This window comes from Hemiscyllium ocellatum, chromosome 5 (assembly GCF_020745735.1).
Source record: "Hemiscyllium ocellatum isolate sHemOce1 chromosome 5, sHemOce1.pat.X.cur, whole genome shotgun sequence".
Classification (NCBI taxonomy): Eukaryota; Metazoa; Chordata; class Chondrichthyes; order Orectolobiformes; family Hemiscylliidae; genus Hemiscyllium; species Hemiscyllium ocellatum.
In genome coordinates, this window is record NC_083405.1 from 59,665,612 (window position 1) to 59,687,895 (window position 22,284).

General features: G+C 39.8%; 1 protein-coding gene across 1 annotated transcript in view; it reads right to left on the bottom strand.

Annotated features, from left to right (window-relative positions):
• The window catches only part of gabbr2 (gamma-aminobutyric acid (GABA) B receptor, 2), a 419,830-nt gene extending 397,855 nt beyond the window's left edge, over positions 1–21,975 (bottom strand). Inside the window, exons 1-2 of the mRNA XM_060825690.1 lie at positions 21,940–21,975; positions 21,189–21,359 (exon numbers count right to left, since the gene is read on the bottom strand). Coding sequence (XP_060681673.1) covers positions 21,189–21,359; positions 21,940–21,975 — 207 coding nt within the window. The remainder of the gene's footprint in view (positions 1–21,188; positions 21,360–21,939) is intronic.
• Between the last annotated feature and the right edge of the window lie 309 nt (positions 21,976–22,284).

Here is a 22,284-nt window from a genome sequence, read left to right on the forward strand (position 1 = left end):
AGGGAACCTCAGAACTTCTATACGATCAAGATTCATACCGAGATAATAACCTGAATTGCAGCTGCTAGATGTCAATCACCCTGCTGAGTGTCTAGAATTTTCTGTTTTTAAAACGTTAAAACATGGAACTAGAAATAATAGTTCAGGATAATAGCGATTACATTACACATTTGTATGACAGTCTGTTAACAGAGGTATTAAGTCATTTAAAATAGGCAGTCATTCTGTTTAACCATGACAGCAAGCACTACTATCCTCTAACTGATCTGAATGATTGGTAACCTCAAATCTCACTTCAAGGAAGCTAATTTATCTTATGAAATCCTGACAGGTTGACACATGGGTTATAAAGCTGACTGTCAGCTTAAAACGTTGATGGTTGGCCTTTATCGGTAGATTCACTGCATCTCCTTCCTTTACTTGAGTTTGAATAGACTGATACCATCTAACTCAATTACAGAACTGTCTGTACGTCTTTCAGGCATTTTGATTTATCGCTTTTCCTTTAAAACATGTGTACCATGGTGAATACATCAACTGAAAATGACTACAGATACAACGCAACTGCAAATATATTATTGTGGTATGTTCAACAGACTTTACATCAAAAAAATAGTTTAGCTTCTTAGTTTTAATTATAACCATTTTATAATGTCCTTAGACAGCACCTTCTGAACCCACAACCACTTGCATCCAAAACGAAAGCAGCGCAGATACATGAGAACAATTCAAATCGCAGATTCCCTTCCAAACTATTCATCATCCTGACTTGAAAATATATCACCTTTCCATCACTGTCACTGAGTCAAAATCCTTGAACTTCCTTCCTAACAGCATTTTGGCTGTATCACACCAAATAGACCGCAGTGGTTCAAGAAGGCAGCTCACCATCATCTTCTCAATGGCAGCTAGGGATGGGCAGTAAACGTTAGCAACATCATATCCCATTAATGAATAAAAGAATGCAATATAGACCCATATTTAGAATAACTTGTGACCTGTTCTGATGAAAGGTCTTCATTGACCAATACCATTAATTCCCTCCGGCCTGCTGAGTATTGGCAGCAATTTGTTTTTGTTTCAAAATAACTCTGGCAGTCTAACATTCCTAGAACCAGACTTGGCGTATATGATGGAAGTGAGCGAAAGTGAGGACGGCAGATGTCGGAGGTCAGAGTCAAGATTAGAGTGGTGCTGGAAAAGCACAGCAGGTCAGGCAGCATCTGAGGAGAAGGAAAAATCGACGTTTTGGGCAGGAGCCCTGCTGAAATGTCAACTTTCCTGCTCCTTGGCTATATGATGGAAATCATGACTTGGTTATCCACTTATGGAATGCCTGTCTGTGGGAATTCAACATTCACAGTTCTCCCTGGGAATTAGTCCATTGATAGTATTTATCATTGCTATCAAAACCTGTGCTGTTTGGTGCTGGATGTTCAAATTAGATTTGTGAAGAGATGTTACTTTATAAGAATATGATGCTGCATCAGAAGCATATGTTTGCAATAATAGCTGAATGCTTGCATAACTGATTTCACTGAACTGTTACTCCTGCAATGTTTTGATTTATTCATTTTATTGACACAATGGGCAAAATGTTACTAGCCCTTATGTGGTGGGCTAGGAGGTGGTAGCAGAGGACAAATAGGGACACTAGCATTTTGCCCAATCCTACAGTGCAGAGAGACTGTCAACTCAATAGAGCAGTTCTCTCTACAGCAGACCCATGAGCTGTAGTAGGTAGAGACTTCATGGTCCATAGAAATGAAGGGAATCCTTGCATAGCCTCACCAATTACCATGGAGGGTTTCCTGTCTGAAACTCACCTCTGAATCATTTTTTGACTTATCTGTTGGTGGTTTGAAGTCCTATGCCTGTCTCCGCCATGGTGCTGCTGAGGCTTCAAAGTTGGCAAGGTCTGTAGATGGATGGCAGACAATTAGGGAGACTGATAGCTAAGCCAGTTTGACAAACACTAACTGCAGGCTTAGGGCCTCCTTTTGCCCTAACATTAGGATCCTGAAGATCACAGTGAAATTCCTGCCTATGTATAATCACAGTCAAAACTGGCCAGTAAATAAGGTCTGTTTTTATTTGCATAATGTTAAGTCCAGGTGTATTTTCTGTAGGATCATTAGGGAATTAAAGAACCACTTAGTCTGATATCTGTTCTCTGGAAAATACCAGTCTATAATTATGTGTGTAGAGACAGAATTCTTAGAAAGTTTTCAACAGAGTGTTGAAGGAAATGACTGTAGAGATAGTTGATGCATTGGTAATCATCTTCCAATGGTATGACTCAGCAATGAAACAATAAAGGAACAGATATGTTCAAGCCACCAGAGAACTGAAGATGCTGGTGTGCCTTATGATCCTTGAAATTCTTGTCTTTCTTTGTGGTAAAGTTCAGGAGTGTGAAAGATGTTGAATTATTATTGTGAATCATATAGATATTTCATACTGCAGTTAAAGTGCTCCTGGATACTGAGTTTAACTGTAAAAGCATTCATCAAGTTGAATGCTCTGTTTACTAATAGTGTTGTTTTTAACAATGTTGTTACAGCCACACTGAGCTAAGCAAACATTTCATACGTGAGAGGAAGATGTCAATGTGACAAACATTCTGAGGGAACTTATTGAATTACAGACAAAGATTTAGCAAAATTAACACAAACAGGATAGTAGTAATGGAGCAACAGCAACAAATCTCAAGATCCAGATAGTTTCTATTCTAAGACTTTTAAAGAGGCAGATAGGAACACTGTAACCTAACCATGATCTTCTAAACTTGTTTCAAATTGGGAACTGTTTCTTTAGACTGGAACATTGTGTATGTCACTGTACTATTTATGAAAGGTGAAAGAAGGAAACCATAAAATTAAAGATCTAATTAGCCTAATATTCTATTTTCAGGAAATGATTAGTGCATAATTCTAGGGACTTCGGAAAATTTTCAACTCAGATAGACAGAACTATTTATAGAAGTAGGTCATATGTAATGAATTTGATTGATTTTTTTTTGAAGAGGTGGCATGAGTATTGAGCAGGGAACTACCTTTAGTTCTTCTTTATTTGGACTTCCAGAAGCATTTTGTAAAGTTACTGTTAGCATTGAAGGCAAATCATTGGTCTGGTTAGGAAATCAGCTGAGTGGAAGGAAAGAGAGAATAGGGTTAATGACAGGTAATGTAACGTGATGAAATGGTTTTGATTTTCAAATTAGGTTCAGGTATAATGCAACACAATCTTGATATCCTATTGAGCCAGAGCTGCATTCAGTGTCCAATGAATAGCATTAATCTCTGTAGGGAGAAGCCTGTTACAGCAGGAGCAATAAAGACAGTTGCCACCATAAGAGGATTTGCTACTGCTTTGCACAAACGTGCAGGCAGTAATGTGGAGTGCCAGAAGCTCAAAGAATACCCAAATGGCAGCTAGATAATGCTGCGCCTAATCTCACAACAAAATCGATGGTAATACACCTTTTTCCAGTTTGGGGGTAACTTTGCACTTCCTTCAATAATCCTGATCATTGTGCGGTACTATTCACTATTTCGATTTTATTTTGAACTTAAAATTCACCTCCTGACTCCCTAGCCTCTCACTGGCCCTTCAACAAGCTCCCAAATGATCATAGTGGGCTGTGAGATGAAGACAAGCAAGTTCCACTTTCTAAAAATTGTATTGCATTCTGAGGAAACACAATTCAGGAAACACCCTCAAGGGAACCTAATTTTCAAATACATCCACTTCCCTGCTCACTCTATCTGACAATTTAAAATTCAGCACTTGATGTCCCACAGGAATCCATGTTAAGACATCAACCAATCACTAATGATGTAGAAGATTGGCCAGAACACTGCATATTTAAATATGCTGATGTTCCAAATAAATGTGACACTGTAATAAGTATATTGTATAATATACCATACGTAAGTGTCAAGACACAAGGAAGTATTGATAAATGATGTAAAAAGGCAAAATAGATATTACATCCCCACAGTAAACCTAAAAAAGGGTAGAATATGATATTTTCTAAAAGTTCAAATGCAAGAAACTGTGTAGGTCCAAAGAAAATTGAGAGGTCCACACATACGCATCATCAAAATGTCAGGAGGGGAAGTGGTGATGATGGTTTGTTCAGTTGGCTGGGTGGCTGTTTTGTGATGCAAACAATGTGGGTTCAATTCCCATATCAGCTAAGGAAGGATATTCCCTTGCCTGAGCTGTGGTAACCCTCAGGTTAAACCACCATTAATTATCTCTCCCTTATGAGAGAACATGACTATGATCCAGTAGGACTATGGCGGCTTTTTCTTTTTTATCAAAACTATCATAAGCAGGAACAGAAAATAATCAATAACACAAGCAAAAAGAATAGAACATAAATGTAGAAACCACGTTTCAGGAAAACAAAGCCCTGCGGTGAGACTACATCCAAAGTATTGTGTAACCGGTCTAAGAAAATGTTAGCCTTGGAGGCATGTAGCATTGATTTATTAGATAATACCTGGATTCCAAGTGTTAGCCTCCAATGAGAGATTACACAATCTAGTATTGTAGTCCCTATTAGCTGCATTGAAAGGTAAAGATAAGGCACTGGAGGGAAGTAAAAGTCCATCAGCCTGCTCTCACTCAGCCATCAATGGCTTAAGTAATGAAGAGAAATCCCCGTGGGCGCCTGGCAGGTTCTCACTGTCCTGCTAGGCTGGCACTTCCTGGGAGCTGCCAGTCATTCCATCATTCCAGATCTAAGACAGCAGACACAACTTGGCCAGACACCTCTCTCCTTCACTCTATGTTAACTCATGAATAGCTGAATCTGGAAGCTCATCATTTGTACTGGACCCAGCAGAGGCCTAATCTCCAGCAGTCCTCCAAATGTCAGAGATGTCAACAGTTTATTTCTCCTTTACTTGCAATCAATGTTGTGCAATCCAAGATCTGACCCTGAACCAATCTGGATAGATCATCTACTGAGGTATGTGTCTCTGCTTGTGGAGATGGGGAGGAAGCACTTGAAAATGCATTGCCTGGGATCACTGACAGTTCCTCCTCAGTGGTGTGCATTAAGGGGTTGGTACAGATTGGCCAGGGTTCTAGAGTCTTATTTTTTTCCTGGTTTGGGAGTGGGATCTGCAGTCTGCCTAATAGATCATTAGGATTTTTTAGAGTCACAGGCCACCACTCTTCCCAAAGTTTCATTAAGGTGATGGTGCTCGACCTGCAGTAGAGTGAAGCAGATTGGAGGTTTTCTCACTAGATGTTGTAGATATCCAACCTCCCCTTCAACACTGGCATGTTCCCTTTGCTCTCAGCGGGGCTCAGGAGCCTTATCTCTCAGAGTCAATGTGGACTTGTGAGGGGGAAGTGATGCTTGACCCATCTGCTGGAATTCTTTGAGGGTGTAACTAATCGAGTGGATAAGGGAGATCCAGTGGTTGTGGTTAACTTGGATTTTCAGAAAACTTTCAATAAGGTCCAACATAAAATATTAGCATGTAAAATGAAACCACATTGGAGATTGTGTTCTGAAATAGATAGAGAACTGGTCTGCAAACAGGAAATAAGGAGTAAAAATAGGTGGGTCTTTTTGTGAGTGGCCGGCAATGACTAGTGTGACGCTGCAGGGATCAGTGCTTAGACCTCACCTATTCACGATATATAGGAATGGTTTAGTTAAGGAAAATATGTGCCATATGTCCAAATTTGCCAAAACACAATGCTGTCTGGGAGGGTGTGATGTGAGGAGGATGCAGAGAAGCCTCCGTGCAATTCAGACATGTCAATTGGTAAGGACATGGCAGCTGCAGTAGAATGTTGATAAATGTGAGATTTTCCACTTTAGTGGCAAAAACACACAAGCAAAGTACTATCTGTATGGTGATACCTTGGGGAAGTGGATGGTGTAATGAGGCTTGGGTGTCCTTGTACACCACTCACTAAAGATAAACATGCAGGTGCAGCAGAGGTGCAGAAGACAAATGGTGTGTTGGCCTTCATATTGAAAGAATTCTAGCACAGGAACGGGATGGCTTGCTGCACCTGTACAAGGCATTGATAAGACCACCCTAGAGTATTATATGTGGTTTTAATCTCCTTATTTATGGAAGGAAGTTCTGGCTATTGAGGGAGTGCAAAAAGGTTTACCAGATTTATTCCTGGGACGGTGGGTTGATGTATGGGGAGAAACTGGGTCAGACTCTATTCACTCAAGCTAAGAAGAATGAGCAAGGATCTCATATAAAACTGTAAAATTCTAACAGAATTTGATCAGATAGATGCAGGAAGGATGTTCTTGATGATCAGGGAGTCCAGAACCAGGGTTCACAGACTAATGATAAGGGGTGAGCCTTTTAGGACTGGGATGAGGAGAAATTTCTTCACCAAGAAAGTGGTGAGCCTATATAATTCATTGGTACTATATACTGTTGATGTCAAAACATTGAAGACTTTCAAGGAAGATATAGATATAGTGCTTAGGATTAAATGGATCAAAGTGTCTGGGCAGAAAGCAGGAGAGGGGTGAAGAATTGGATGATCTACCTTGATCAAATTTAATGGCGAAGCAAGCTTGATGGGATGAATAGCTTATTCCCCTTTTATATTCCACCTTTTTATGTTTTTATGTCAGGCATTCCTCCCTCCCACCTCCCCCCAAACTATCCCCTACCTGCGTTTATTTGTACTTATTGTGCACATTCTTCTCTGGCAGGAACATAGATGCGTTAGGGGATATTCACATGAGTAGATGGGTTTGTTGCCCAGATTAATAAATACAGATAGAGATGTCAATCTCCAGACCAATGTATGCTGTATGCATAGGGAAAACAAAACAGGAAATTGACAGTAGGTAATGATTCTCAATTGAAGAGACAACATAGATACAATGTGTTGAATAGTCTCATTCTCACCATAGTACATCTATGGTTACTTTAGGTGTTAAAGGGTTCTGAATTAAGAGTTATTGAAGTATAATCAAAGAGCTATATCTGATGAGAAACAATAAAACATTATATATCTGTGTGTCTGAGGCGCCTGAGAGGTGCTTATCCCACAGCAAGCTTTTGTGGTTATGCCTTTGTCCCATACAAACTTCGGTGAAAAGATATCCTACGTTCTCCTAGTTCTGCGGATAGATCAGTGATAGTTTTGTGTAAGGTGTTGAGTGTTTTAAACCCTTTTGTGTTTCATGCATGAACACTGTTGTGTGCGTGAAAGGTAGTGGCACTGTGGCTAAGTAGTACGACATTGATAGCTGCAATGAAGTGACAGACATTGAATACCCATGAAGCACCTGGAGATACCTGAAACCCAGTCTTGTTTGTGACAGTCCGAAGCAGTAGCAACATAACAATGATGACTCATAGGGGCAAGAAACATTGAATAGACAGTGGTGCATACCCTGGTGGAGCACAGCAGATCATTCATTCTCTTGCCCTACTAAAACTATCCACGGATACTAACCCATGCCACTTCTGTCCAGGATGACTTTGACATTCTTGTTGCTATTCCTATGTGATAGAATTCCCCTGTTGAGTTGAGTTGATGTTCTTGGGTTGCAGAGAATCAAGTGCTGTCCAGCTGCCTTTTAAATACAGAGCCCAGAAAGTCCTAGATGGACAAAGCTTCCTCCTTGCCTCCCCATAAAAAATTTGCTTGCTCTCATTGTGCCTGAATTTGCAATTAGCTGTGAAGAAAGCAATCACGTAAAAACACTTCCCTGCCTCCTCAAGTTGAAGAACGTCACAGTTTTAGGCCTACCTTCACACTGATCATATATACTCGTGTATAGGTCGAGTTTTGAAGACCATTTTATTCAGCTGAAATTAGGGGGTCAACTTGTGCATGAGATATTGTTTTGAGGGGATGAAATTCATGCAGGGCATGAGCCAAAAAAGTGACATACAAGAGCCAGATCTCTATATAAGACAATAAACAACCAAAGGAAAAAGAATTGTGGTCATTATTACATTTGAGTGAGTTTTACAATGCGTTCAGAGCACAACTGTATGGAACGCCTACTTCTAAGAAACGCAGGCAACAGTGGGAAGACATGGTCGAGGCATATGAAAAATACCAGAGTTTTGGCCAAAAATAAGGAGTCGACTTATGTGAGATTGACCTATACACGAGTATATACAGTAGACTAAAAAAAATAAAATTCCGCCTTGGGTGTGTGAAGTTACAACCTATTGGCTTAGTCATTACCCTCAAGTCATAGCTCAAATGATGTAAACATTTTTATAATCCTAGAAATTCATCTTTAGTAATGAATTCGGTCATTAGAAAGAAGTAGCCAATATTATATACAGTGGTAGCAGACCTAATGTCACATGTTTGGCCCCACTGCTCAAGTGGACTTTCGACTCCAAGGATGTTTTTCTGTTGTTAAGAATTCCATCCAACATTTAACAACAACTGCTCTGACTGCTAAACATATGCAGTTTTAATGTCTTTTCATGTCAATTATAAGCTGAGATAGAGGTGAGACTGGACAATATCCAGCTCGGCAAGTTTTTCTTTAGTTTGTCCAATTTGAGATATGATACAAATCATATCAATGCATTCCTTGAGAAATATCATTCTTTGTTAGCTAGATAGCAACTGGTATGATATGCAAGAAGGATCAATTGTAATTGTTTTGGAGCTCGGTAATAACTTCTTTCTGCTACTGAATGTCAAAACTAGGTGGCTGATAGATTTTCATTCAATACAATGTCACTTCCCCTGAAAGAAATATTCAGGATAAACAACTTTTCAATCAAAATTCTCTCATATTATTTTCAGCTCATGGTTTTAAAAGTGCCATATGCTTTCAAATATTTTGCTCCCTATTTTATATTACAAGTGACTTTCCAAATAGATGAGCAAAAATAACCAAATGAAAGCAATGGTCTAACTTGGAAAACTTCCATATACCTGTCCCAGACCATAATTGAACTTTTTTTCATAGTATTGCACTTCTCTCATTGTAATGTTGGAATCTTGCTGAAGGAGATGTTACAAAAAAAATATGCATACATATGCAAATTATGTCAGCATGTAGACTGTATATTGTGATTCCATAACCTATTTAAAACTAAATGTCTTAACATAACATTCTACATAATAACTTCTTGTTACATACTCTTCTTGCGTTTTCTCCCTAGGTCAACATAGATTTATGCTTGCATTTGTCTTATTGTTAAACATTACAGTTTGTAGTTCATTAACTTCTACACACTTCATGTGTATTTTGTTTATATTAAATTTACTAGCCTACTTTTCTCTTTGGTACTGGCATCTGTCTCTGAAACTAGCACAGATGTCATTTGGATGTGTTTAAAATCAATTTTTACTTGTCCCAAGTGTAGATTTATCACAGCCAGGCAAAAGCTAATGATACCAAGTAGCAAACTAGTACAAAGATCATTTTTCAACAAACAAATGCAAAATATATTGGATACCAACAGGTCCCTTGTAAAATGTTGATTGTGAATCAAAGAATGACAATTTTGCAATAGGAACTATGCTACATGTTAGGCAATGCTTTAGTAGGTACGTGCTTCTCAATGCTGTATAATTTAAATTTTATTAATACTCATTTGACAATTCTAGGACTTTTGCACTGCTGTGAGATGAACTTTCAATTGTTGTCTTCCATTCTGTGATAATCACGATTGATTATATTGGAATATTTTAATGAAATTAATATGAGAACATCATGAATTCATTGTGACTTTATCAGAAAATCCTGAAATAAATGCAAGTACAGAATTTGGCAATTAAACAAGTGAACTGTTGAAGTTAAATATATGTTAAAGGGTATAGTTGAAGCCATGTATGAAAGATACAACCCGAGAAGCAAAGCAGCCTGACAAAGAATTTGAATTAAGACAACTCAAATACACAAAGTGGGCTGCAAAATCAGGTAATAGCAGGTTGGAGATAATAATGGAATTTACTAAAACAATTGAAATAAATGCATGATATGAATGCCCTTCAGGTGACCCAATGTAGAACTGCATTAAATAAGTTAATAAAGTTGGCAATGGCAGGGAGAAACAAACTAAATAATGTAAAAGAGCCTTAACAACATTAAGCAAAGAAAAGATGTGGAGTTAATGAATTGAAAGGGAGCAGGATTGAATTAACTGAAGATTTGTGTCACAATTCACATAATGAATTGAATAAAGCGATAATCTCAATTGGTACATTTAATTAAATAAAGACACACAGAGCTGAAACTTACAATTTTTTTTGGCAAACTGCAGGTCATGTCAGGTTTAGCAGAATGATTCTCACTGTCAAGCTATCCCTGAGCAAATTTTCTCATCATGTCTTCCCAAGTTTGTGGAACTCAGTGATATTTGAGTTCTCACGGCGGGAATCAAATCTGTTTTTTGCTCCGTCTTGTCGTGTGCTTTTCCTGGAACAACTGTTCACTCACTGAAGATCTTGAAATTGACTGGAATTCCTGCTGAAGGCGTTATTTTTAAAATGCTGTTGTCACCAGGACAAATGGCGTCAATCCAGAACTGTTCTGCACGGTCCCTGATGTTTGCCCGAGTTTGCAGACAGGGGGTAATTAGTGGCTCGCTTTTTGGGCACATTCCTGGAACTCCAGCTCAATGGAATAGTGCAGAGTGAGGATATCCCCTCTGCCCAGGAGCAACAGTGGAGGCCATGGCACACAACAGTGCCAGCCTACTGCAAGGTTATCACCCAGGTTACAGCAGTCTCAGTCATCTGGGAGAATACGCAGCATGGTGAGAAGAAGGCCAATGTCCCTCTTCACTCCACTCCACACCATCCTCTCTCTGATACCTCATACTGAATCTCTCTCTGCTACTGGACAAGCTCCCACCTAGACTCATGCTGCACCACTCTCACTAATGTTCACAACTGCTTCCCTGATGAAGAGCTTATGTTCAAAACATCGACTCTACTGCTCCTCAGATACTGCCTGACTGGCTGTGTTTTTCCAGTGTCACGCTTTTTGACTAGTTCCCTAATAGCCTTCATCCAGCCCAAATTGTGACACAACTAATCCTGCATGCACTCACGCAGGAAATCTCCCCAATTGCATCAATAGTCCTAGCTGTGCCACCTAGTAACATGTCCTATAGTACCTGCCTCTTGCTCATTTAAGAAACAAAGCAGCCCACAATAGGGCAGAAAGAGGCAACAGAGTCAGTATGCTGCTCATCATTCAACTCCTCACCCCCTTATAAACAATGGATGCTCAATTTGACATCCTAAGCAGGGTGTAGACATGTCATAGAATAGAATCATAGAATCCCTATAGTATGGAAGCAGGCCATTCAGCCCATTGAGTCCATACCAAACCTCTGAAGAGCATCCTACCCAGAACAACACACCTAACCCATTCCTATAACTCCAAATTTCTCCATGGCTAATTCACCTAGTTTGCACATTCCTGGACACTCTGGGAAATTTAGCATAGCCAATCCACCTAGCCTGCACACCTTTTGACTGTGGGAGAAAAATGGAGCACAAGGAGGAAATCCACACAGACACAGGGAGAATGTGCAAACTCTACATAGACAGTCACCGAGGGTAGAATCGAACCCAGGTCCCTGGTGCTGTGAGGCACCTAATCACAGAGCCCCCATACCACCCTCAGTTACACATATCGGAGGTTATCCCTCAAGGCCTGCTGACAACCATGACAAGATTCCTGACTTTGTTTCTGCACTAAATGGCTGCACTAGGTGGTAGTAATATGAGCCTGGTATCTCTTGCTAAAGGGGCAGTGTGCATAAAGGCAAGGCAAGGAAACTGTGAGCATCCGGTTAGGCTCAGAGTGAGTGAGTGCTTTGAAAGCGAGTGAAGAGCCTGGAGATGCAGTCTGGTCAAGCCTAAGAGCTGGATGTGTCTCCCTGGGTGCAAAGCAACCTGCTCAAAATTATGATTATATTTACCACAGCAGCCCGAAGTGCATCACTGTGATTCAGGAGACTGGAAGTAGGTTGGAGATGTACCATGAGGGTTCTTTGAGGATGTTGAATTTCGGATGCCAATGTCTATGAATTTGGATTGCAAACAGCTTGTGCCTATGGAACGTGCCAAAGATGTTGATGCCCAGTGTTCAATGTGGAGATCTTTTGGAACAGCAGGGAGTTGAAACCCACTTTGTTTTCTATGTTGAATTTTCTCAATGACTAATTTGTATGGCGAGTTTGGTAAGATTGCAACCCATTGGGAGCAATAATAACAATCAATTGGGAACTCACTGCTGTTTATCAAGAATCACACCATGCCACTTGAGAAAGTGAACAAGTTGTGGCAACATAATCTCAACATTGGGATCTATCTCACCAAATATCTCTCCCAATTCTGGGCCTCATCTTACCATGACCCTCATTGTTTCGAGTCTGGTAAGATTTTACCCACAGAATTTAAATTTAAACTACATAACAACTGGGCATTATACATTTTGCTCACTTAAGATTTCTATAGCCGTATAACAGACCAGACAATCTGGAAAGAGTAGAAATAGTACATCTAATTCAACAAAAGTAGCCAACCCAAAGTTTGAAGATGTTTGCCTGGATTGGAATGGTGAGAAGTGACGGTGTAACCCATTCAGAGTGATTAGTTCAGTAAATTTGCAAGTTAGCTGGGCTTCACTCATCAAAAAAATCCCACTGGAGTGGCAAGGCTAATGGAGAAGTCAAGAAATATGTGCATAACTTGAAAAATGTGACATGTACAATGTCATGGATGAAAAGGAGAGATGATTTTAGTTTTACTTTTGTGTTCCTCCTCTTCTGTTCAGAACAGAGGTGGTTTCAACTTTTCTTAATCTTCTCTTTCTGCTCCCTTTACAAAAGTGGTTTATTGTCCCAAAAACTTTTTCTGATGTTCAATTTGTGAAAATGATCCACACCAAATCTTTAGGATTCAAGGAGGGTTTCACATATAATGTGTTCAAAACCAAGAAATATTTTTTGGGGGCAAGTAGCTGGTGGTGTCAGTTATGACACATACAATACATGAGCAAACAAAGGAGAAATAAAAGGGAGAAAGATAGATGTTACAATTTTTAATTACTTAAAATCAATGGTCATCAATTCACATGACTACCGCTGAAAAAAGCTACAATTTGTCAATGTTTCTCATCTTGCACTTATTACGCCAATTTGCAAAAAGCATCAAAGTAAAGGGGAAACAACACTTGGACCATATGGGAGTACTGATTGGTTCACAAATGGACTCTGATTAGTAGAAATGTCATTTAGAAGAAAGTACCACTTAATATTAACTGAAGAAAGATCACTGAATCTGAAAGATTAACTCTGCTTTCTCTCCACAGATGCTACCAGACCTGCTGAGTGTTTTCAGCAATTTCTATTTTTGTGTCTGATTTCTAGTATCTGCAGTTCTTTGGTTTTTTTTTACTTAGCTCTCAAGCTTTGCTAAATTTGACACCAAGTTAATTGACTGATTAGTCAAGACATTGCCCTTTTGTTGAGCTTAAACCAACATGTGTGCTGTGACGCAAGGTGTGATTTTTATATAAACATCAATATCATTCATTTTAGGATTTGAATTTTGAACCAGTGGCTTATGGGGCTGGGTAAATGTGCATGAGAGGGTTTGCTAACTAATTTTTTGGAGACCTGGTTTTAAAGCAGTGTGTGTTATAGAGTAGCTGACTCAGAGGGCTGCTCTGGAGTGATAATGTGAGTTTGTAAAACTCTCACAATGCAAGAAATTAGAAAGAGCAAACATTGAAAGGCATTCGCTTGCTTTTGGTTTAGAAAAATTGAGTACTTTTGTTTAGGTTAAAAAAAACTCATTGATTGGAAAGCTTTTGATTCAGTCCTCAGAAGACCTGAATGACATCAGATGGAAGAACAGTTTCTCTTGGAGAAAGGAGAACTTGGTGAGATTTTGTAAATAGGTTACCTCAGTAACAGCATCTTAGTTTGAAAATGGCAGATGCAACTGTTTGGTTAGAATCCTGAAGAGATTATTTGAAGTTAAGAAAGTTCAAGATTAGTTGTGTGAATAATCAAGTAAGAGGTTATTAGACTATGAAGGCCAGGAATTCAGAGAAATAGCTAAGTCACACCTCTGAATGTGATGGTGAAGGGAACCCTTTATGCTATCTGTCTATTGTACAAATGATCATTTTGGTGCAGGTGGGATTTTGTTCTGCCACATGCTTCATAGTACTGAACTCACAGTCTCTGCAGAAGAGTCATACCCAATTCGAAATGTTGACTCTGTTTCTCTTTCTTCAGATGATTTCAGACCTGCTGAGTTTCTCCAGTGTTCTTTGTGTTTGTTTTATATTTAAATTTATGTAGAGTATATACTTCTGGAAATGAGCTACTCAAACATGCTGTGCCTCTCATTTACTAGGAAGGGCACTGATTGGGTTTCATAGTACAATGCCTTTTTCTCTGGAACAGAAGGCCCAGGTTCAGGACCCACCTGCCCTGGATAATGGAACATTTCTGAATAGTTGCCTTTTTTCTTTAAAGAAAGGGAGGTGTGTAGTGCATTGAAAGTTGTATTATACATTTTGTCCACTTAAGGCTACCATACATATATGCCAATTGAAAAAGAGTCTAGAAGGTATCCATACAAATGCAATTCTGATGCTGAATGCTTCTTCCCCAGGATTTCATAGACACCAAGATTGCAATGCAGACAAAAAATGTATTTTACAGTCGTTCCTCTGAGTTCCATTCCTGAGAAACCCTATGATTGATGAAATTTCCAAGTTCTGAGCTAATTTAAAAGTAGATTAAAAATCACAGAGATGTGATGTCTGCCTGCTGATCTTGATTTTTGTTGTGAATCATATTTTGGTGTGGATAAACGAAATTGTGGTTCGTCATTTCATGGATACAAAGGATTTACCGTATAGTTCATACTACATTCTTGAAATGCATTACCACCAATGAAGTACTTTTGAAGTGTTGACTCTTGAAATAAAGGCAAACATTATTCTAGTTTTTAGACAGTAAAGTCCTATAATTGGCAAGAGAAAATGGGCAGATGATATGGCTTTATGTTTACTACGTGAAGGATAAATACTCATCAAGATAACAAATGGATGCCAGGCAGTGAGAATCAGGCAACTCACCAGGGAACCCTGGTGAACCATGCATAGCTAAAGGCAAATGCATTAGAAGTCAACGGAGAGAAGTTGTAAAAGTTGGGGGGAAGGCTGGATGGGGTTTGCCCAGTTAATCTTTGAGGAGAACTCAACAAATTCATCCAATGGTTACTACCAACAGTTAATTTAATGCTACTTTTCTACCATTTTGACAACTAGAATTCTACCTTGTGGCTGGCGTTGTGGTCTTCTGAGCACATTTTCTTATGTTCTTCTGTGCATTATCTGCCAATGTGGTTCGGAAATCCTCAAACTGAGGACATTACTTTACACAACACCTGTCTTGGATAGTAATCTTCCTTAAGTTTTTCAGCAGCATTTGAAGTGGGAGGAGAAACTGCAAGGACCAGAGGCCTGAGGCGAAGGTAAATTTAGGGTATACAAACTTGCCTTGACGGTTCAGCGGTCATCATTTTCTCGGCTGCAGTTGAAGTGGGAGGAGCTACAGCAATGACCAGTGATCCGACGGGCAGATAAATTTAAAGTGTAAAAACTTACCGCGTGTATAGGCGGGGCAGACATTGAGCAAGAGTAGACATGGGACTGCTGGGTAAGTGAGGCTTTATATTCGGGCAGTTGCTTTACCTGAAACACTACTCGGGTAGTGCCTCCCACCCATCCTCCTCCTCTAAACAAAAAAAAGGATCTGTGTGCCAGATTAGTAAGTGGACAAGTTTTGTTTTCATTTTCAAGAGTCTCTTTGGGAATTTATAGTAGTGGGAATGGCAGTTAGAGCGGTTGAATGTTCCTCCTGCAGAATGTGGGAGGTAAGAGTCACCACTAGTGTCCCTGCTGACTACATCTGTGGGAAGTGCACCCAACACCAGCTCCTTGAAAATCGCATTAGGGAGCTGAAGCTGGAGCTGGATGAACTTCTGATCATTCGGGAGGTGGAAGGGGATACTGAAAGGAGTTACAGGGAAGAGGTCACACTTCAAGTGCAAGAAGAAATTAGATGGGCTACATCAGGGAATGGAAAGGGAACCGGCAGGCAGTGTAGGGAACCCCTGTGGCCGTTCCCCTCAACAACAAGTTTGGATACTGTTGAGGGGGAACAACCTACTGGGGTAAGCAATGGCGCACAGGTCTCTGGCACAGAGTCTGTCCTGGTTGCTCAGAAGGGAAGAGAAGAGAGGAGCAAAGCATTAGTCATTGGGGAGTCCATAGATAGGGGGACAGAGAGGAGGTTTTGTGGAGATGAGAGAGACTCACAGCTGGTGTGTTGCGCCCCAGGTGCCAGGGTTCGTAATGTCTGATCACGTTTTTGGGATCTTTGAGGGGGAGGGGGAGGGGGACCAGCCCCACGTTTTGGTTCACATAGGCACCAACAGCATAAGTAGGAAGAGAGATAGGATTTAAGGCAAAAGTTCAGGGAGCTAGGATGGAAACTTGGAGCTAGGACAAACCGAGTTGTTATATCTGGTTTGTTGCTCATGCCACGTGCTAGCGAGGTAAGGAATAAGGAGAGAGAGGAATTGAACACGTCACTAGAGGAATGGTTCAGCAGGGAGAGCTTTGGATTCTTGGATAACTGGGGCTCTTTCAAGGGTAGATGGGACCTCTACAATCAGGATAATATTAACCTGAACCAGAGAAGTACCAATATCCTGGGGTGGGGAGAGGGGGGGGGGATGTTTGCTAATGCTTTCAGGGTGGTTTTGAACTAATTTAGCAGGGGGTTGGGAACCCAAATTGTAGTTCGGGTATACAGAAGGTTGAAAGTTTTTGAGGTCCGAAATAGGTTTTCAAGGTCACATGAGGGCACCTGCAAGCAAGAAGTTGGTTTGAAGTGTGTCAACTTCAATGCCAGGAGCACCTAGAATAAGGTGGGTGAACTTGCAGCATGGGTTTTGTGGCCATTTGGGAGACATGGGTAGAACAGGGACTGGAATGGAGGTTTCAGTAAGAACAGAGAAGATGGTAAATTGTGTGTATGTGTGTGTGTGTGTGTGTGTGGGGGGGGGGGGGGTGGGGGTGGTGGGGGATGGAGGAGGAGGAGGCATTGTTAGTCAAGGACAGTATTAGGATGACAGAAAGGTTGTTTGAGGACTCATCTACTGAGGTAGTATGGGCTGAGGTCTGAAACAGGAAGGGAGAGGTCCCCTGTTGGGAATTTTCCATCATCCTCTGAATAGTTCCAGAGACATAGATGAAAGGATAACAAAGATAATTCTGGGTAGGAGCAGTAGCAACTTGGTCGTTGTTAAGGAGGCTTTAACTTTCCAAACATTAACTTGGAATACTATAGTTCAAGTACTTTCGATGGGTCAGTTTTTGTCAAATGTGTGTAGGAGGGATTCCTAGCACAGTGTGTAGACAGGCCAACAAGTGACAAAGTCACATTAAATTTGATGCTGGGTAATGAGTCCAGCTAGGTGTTAGATTTGGAGGTAGGTGAGCAATTTGTTAATAGTGACCACGATTCGGTAATGTTTACTTTAGTGATGGAAAGGCATAGGTATATACCACAGGGCAAGAGTTATCGCTGGGGAAAGGCAATTACGATGTGATTAGGCAAGATTTGGGATGCATAGGATGGGGAAGTAAACTGCAGGGGATGGGCACAAGACAAATGTGAAGCTTATTCAAGGAACAGTGACTGTGGGTCCTTGATAAGTATGTACCTGTCAGGCAGGGAGATATTTGTTGAGGGAGGGAGCTATGGTTCATTAAGGAAATTGAATCTCTTGTCAAGAGGAAGAAAGCAGCTTATGTTAAGATGAGATGTGAAGGCTCACTTAGGGCTGTAGAGAGTTACAAGTTAGCCAGGAAAGACCTAAAGAAAGAGTTAAGAAGTCCAGGAGGGGACATGAAAAGTCATTGGCAGATAGGATCAAGGAAAGATGTTTTATAGGTTTATCAGGAATAAAAGAATGACAAGAGTAATATTAGAGCCAATCAAGGATAGTAGTGGAAGTTGTGTGTGGAGTCAGAGGATGTAGGGGAAGCACCAAATGAATATTTATTTATATATTTATATATATTCTGGTGCACCAGAAAAAGGCAATGTTGTCAAGGTGAAAACTGAGACTCAGGCTACTAGACTGGATGGGATTGAGGTTCACGAGGAGGAGGTGTTAGCAATTCTGGAAAGTATAAAAATAGATAATTCCCCTAGCCTGAATGGGATTTATCTTAGGATTCTCTGGGAAGCCAGGGAGGAGGTTTCCGAGCCTTTGGCTTTGATCTTTATGTCATCATTGTCTACAGGAATAGTGCCAGAAGGCTCGATGATAGCAAATGTTGTCCCCTTGTTTAAGAAAGGAATTAGAGACAACCCTGGGAATTAAAGACCAGTGACCCTTACTTTGATTGTGAGTAAAGTGTTGAAAAGGGTTAAAAGGGATATGATTTATAATCATCTAGAAAACAATAAGTTGATCAGGGATAGTCAACATGATTTTATGAAGGGTTGGTCATGCCTCACAAACCTGATTGAGTTCTTTGAGAAGGTAACCAAAGAGGTGGATGAGGGTAAAGCAGTTGATGTGGTGAATATAGATTTCAGTAAGGCATTTGATATTACACAAAATATGGAGGCATGGGATTGAAGGTGACTTAGTGGTTTGTATCAGAAGTTAGCTAGCTGAAAGAAGACAGAGGGTGGTGGTTGATGGGAAATGTTCATCCTGGAGTTCAGTTACTAGTGGTGTACCACAAGGATCTGTTTTGGGTCCACTGCTGCTTATCATTTTTATAAATTACCTGGACAAGTGCTTAGAAGGATGGGTTAGTAAATTTGCAGATGACACTGAAGTCGGTGGAGATGTGAATAGTGCTGAAGGATGTTGCAGTTACCGAGGGACATAGATAAGCTGCAGCGTTGGGCTGAGAGGTGGCAAATGGAGCTTAATGCAGAAAAGTATGAGGTGATTCACTTTGGAAGGAGCAAAAGGAATGCAGAGTACTGGACTAATGGTAAGATTCTTGATAGTGTAGAACAGCAGAGGGCTCTCGATTTCCCTGTACATAGATCCCTGAAAGTTGCCACTCAGGTTGATAGGTTTGTTAAGAAGGCAGACGGTGGTAGCTTTTATTGGGATAGGGATGGAGTCTTGGAAACATGAGGTCATGCTGCAGCTGTACAAACCTCTGGTGTGGCCGCACTTGGAGTTATGTGTACTATTCTGGTCACTGCATTGTAGGAAGGATGTGGAAGCTTTGTGGAGGGTTCAGAGGAGATTTACTAGGATGCTGCCTGGGGTGGAGGGAAGGTCTTATGAGGAAAGACTGGGGGTCTTGAGGCTGTTTTCATTGGAGAGAAGAAAGTTGAGGTGACTTAATTGAGACATATAAGATAATCAGAGGGTTAGATAGGGTGGATAGTGAAAGCCTTTTTCCTAAGATGGTGAAGGTTAGCACAAGGGGACATAGCTTTAAATTGAGGGGTGATAGATGTTGGACAGATGTCGGAGGTAGTTTCTTTACTCAGAGAGTAGTAGGGGCATGGAATGCACTGCCTACAACAGTAGTAGACTTGCCAACTTTAAGGGCAATTAAATGGTATTTGGATAGACATATGGACGAAAATAGAATAGTATAGGTTTGATAGGCTTCAGATTGGTTTCACAGATTGGCACAACATCGAGGACTGAAGGACCTGTACTGCGCTGTAATGTTCTATGTTCTATGTTCTAATTCTACCCCGTTAAGTTCTCTTCATATTGCCATAACGTGCTGTTCGCACCCATGTACCAACTTCAATAATGAACAAAGGCTTAGTGGACAAGTCTTGAAGAGGTTCTATTGGTTGTTAGAAATTAAGCACTTGCAGGCAGTGGTCACTGGCTTGTATTAGTTGCATTGCTTTTTATTTTGTACATGGAGGAAAATAATTCTGAATTTTCAGATTTAACCAAGTGTACAATCACGATGTTTTGAACTATGTTCATTCAGTAATTAAGTTCATTTCTGCTCCAAATTCCTTCTCATTCTGTACTCTTGCAAACATATTATGCATTCTGATTTGAATTTATATAACGTAATAATAGACACATCCAATTGTTGGCTGTATAGACAATCATGTTGCACTGTTAATGACATGCTAAGAATTTATTCAAATAAAACAGTTAATTCAAAGAAGTGAATTTGACAATGGATTTTATTGGGTTCCAATGCCAGTGTAAAGCTAATGCAATCAAATGACAGGTTTCCTGCGATTTACCCTGTACATGTCCTTTTGGCTTCCCAGCATTGATCTTGTTTTATTGAGGGTAGGTTGAATAGAATTAACTGTTAAATGGTTGGAGCAGAGCTTGGTTTTGCTGCAGGAGTGTGTGCATTACATGTAATATGTACCTATATACATAAATACAAGTAAAACGATCTGACCAAAGTTTTCCAAGTTCATGTGCAAATTTATCAAAACAATTAAGCTAGATATCAATATATACTGATTAAATACCTTTGGAATATGATAGTGACAAACTGACTGCTTCAGTTCAATCAGTCACGGCACTATAAAGATGGTTGGAATTCATAACCATGCTTTAGGCTTGGCAAAGGTGAGATTGCCCAGCTATTCCTACAGAAAGTCAGCATGTACAAACAGTATGAACTTCTCCAGAGTTAGATTGTCCACTGCCATTCATGCACGTGAATAAATATTACTCAAATGACCTTCACCCATTGAAATATATCCCTGAGAAAATCTATTGATATAAATTGTACCTTCTGTGCATATTTTGTTTTGGAGCAGATTAATAGATTGTTGTTAATTAATAAAATCGATTGGTATCATTCATCCTTGTGCTTCTATGTCCCTGCAATAAAAATTACAACAAAATATCTCTTATGATCTAAGGTGAAAAACTAATGCAAGAGACTATAATCGGAAATAATAAAGGGAAATGAGAACATCTTTTTAAGGTGAACAGATCACCAACCTTTCTCAACATCACATAAATATTTTCATGAGTGTTGAATTTCTCACTGGCAACACAGCCACATAAACTTACACTATTACATATTTATCTATAAATTCATCAGCTGACACTGAGCATGTGTTGACTAGGTTTTTGCATATTTATCTTGAGTAAAGAAGACATACCTCAGAGAATCGCTGCACATCTTGGGTCAACGTTCCTACCCGGCGCCAATGAAAATGCTTCAGGAACTTGACAACTGCAGGATTGACCGCATTGTCTGATGGGACTGTCCGGAAGAAATTGGGATATTTCTTCTTATCAGCCAGGACTGGGGTAGTTGCAGCAAAGGAAAGCTGGAAGAAACATCCAGATATTATGAATAATTCAATTAGAGCTACTTTTGTATTGAACAAATCTTACTGTTAGAACCTCAATCCTGTTTCAATAAACAAATCTCATTATTATATCTGTGTGTGGCCACTGAACAGCAAACTCCAAAAGGAATGATTTCAATTCAATGAATACACACTGAACAATTTCAATGCCTTTCAGTTTATAGACCAATCTCACAAAGTGTCTTTACGTAACAAAAACTAAGTGAAGCAGTATGAGTTTGATCGTTAGGAAAATCCATGAATATGTGTACTCAGTTCTTTTCCTGTTGTGGAAAGATAACCTTTCATAGGAACAAAGGGCTACATAGTATATCAAGTCTACTCATTATAAAGAGGCTCTAAATCTTTATTCCACTTCTTCATAATAGTTCATTATGGTGGTTCAGTGGAAGGAACTGTCATATTTTATAATTACAATAGATTTCCACATAATTTCTCAATTTTCCATCAAAGAAACAACAAAAGATTTTTCAGAATTCCTGGAGAACAACATAAACAGTTGCTTCCACCATTGATCTTAAATTTATGCCAAAATTACATCATAGTTGTGGAGAAACCTTAATATATTCGCCATGTGGTAATTCTTCATATCTTAGTTTAGATAGTGAGTGTTAGCAGGTCATTAGATGCTGTGGAATATCATAATGCAATTCAGTTGTGCTGTTACCTAATGTCAACATAATATTTCTGAGAGGAAATAGTATTTCTATGGACAAGACCAAAACCCCTCAAAGTATGTTAAGGAGATAGCCTAGATACTAATTTTTAAAAAAAATTTAAAGCAAGTGCCAGGTGTTGAATTCCGGATGAGATTTGATTGGTCAAGCTACCAGTCTTGAAGTAAAACACACTTTATTCTTATGCTAATCTTAAAAGACAGCAA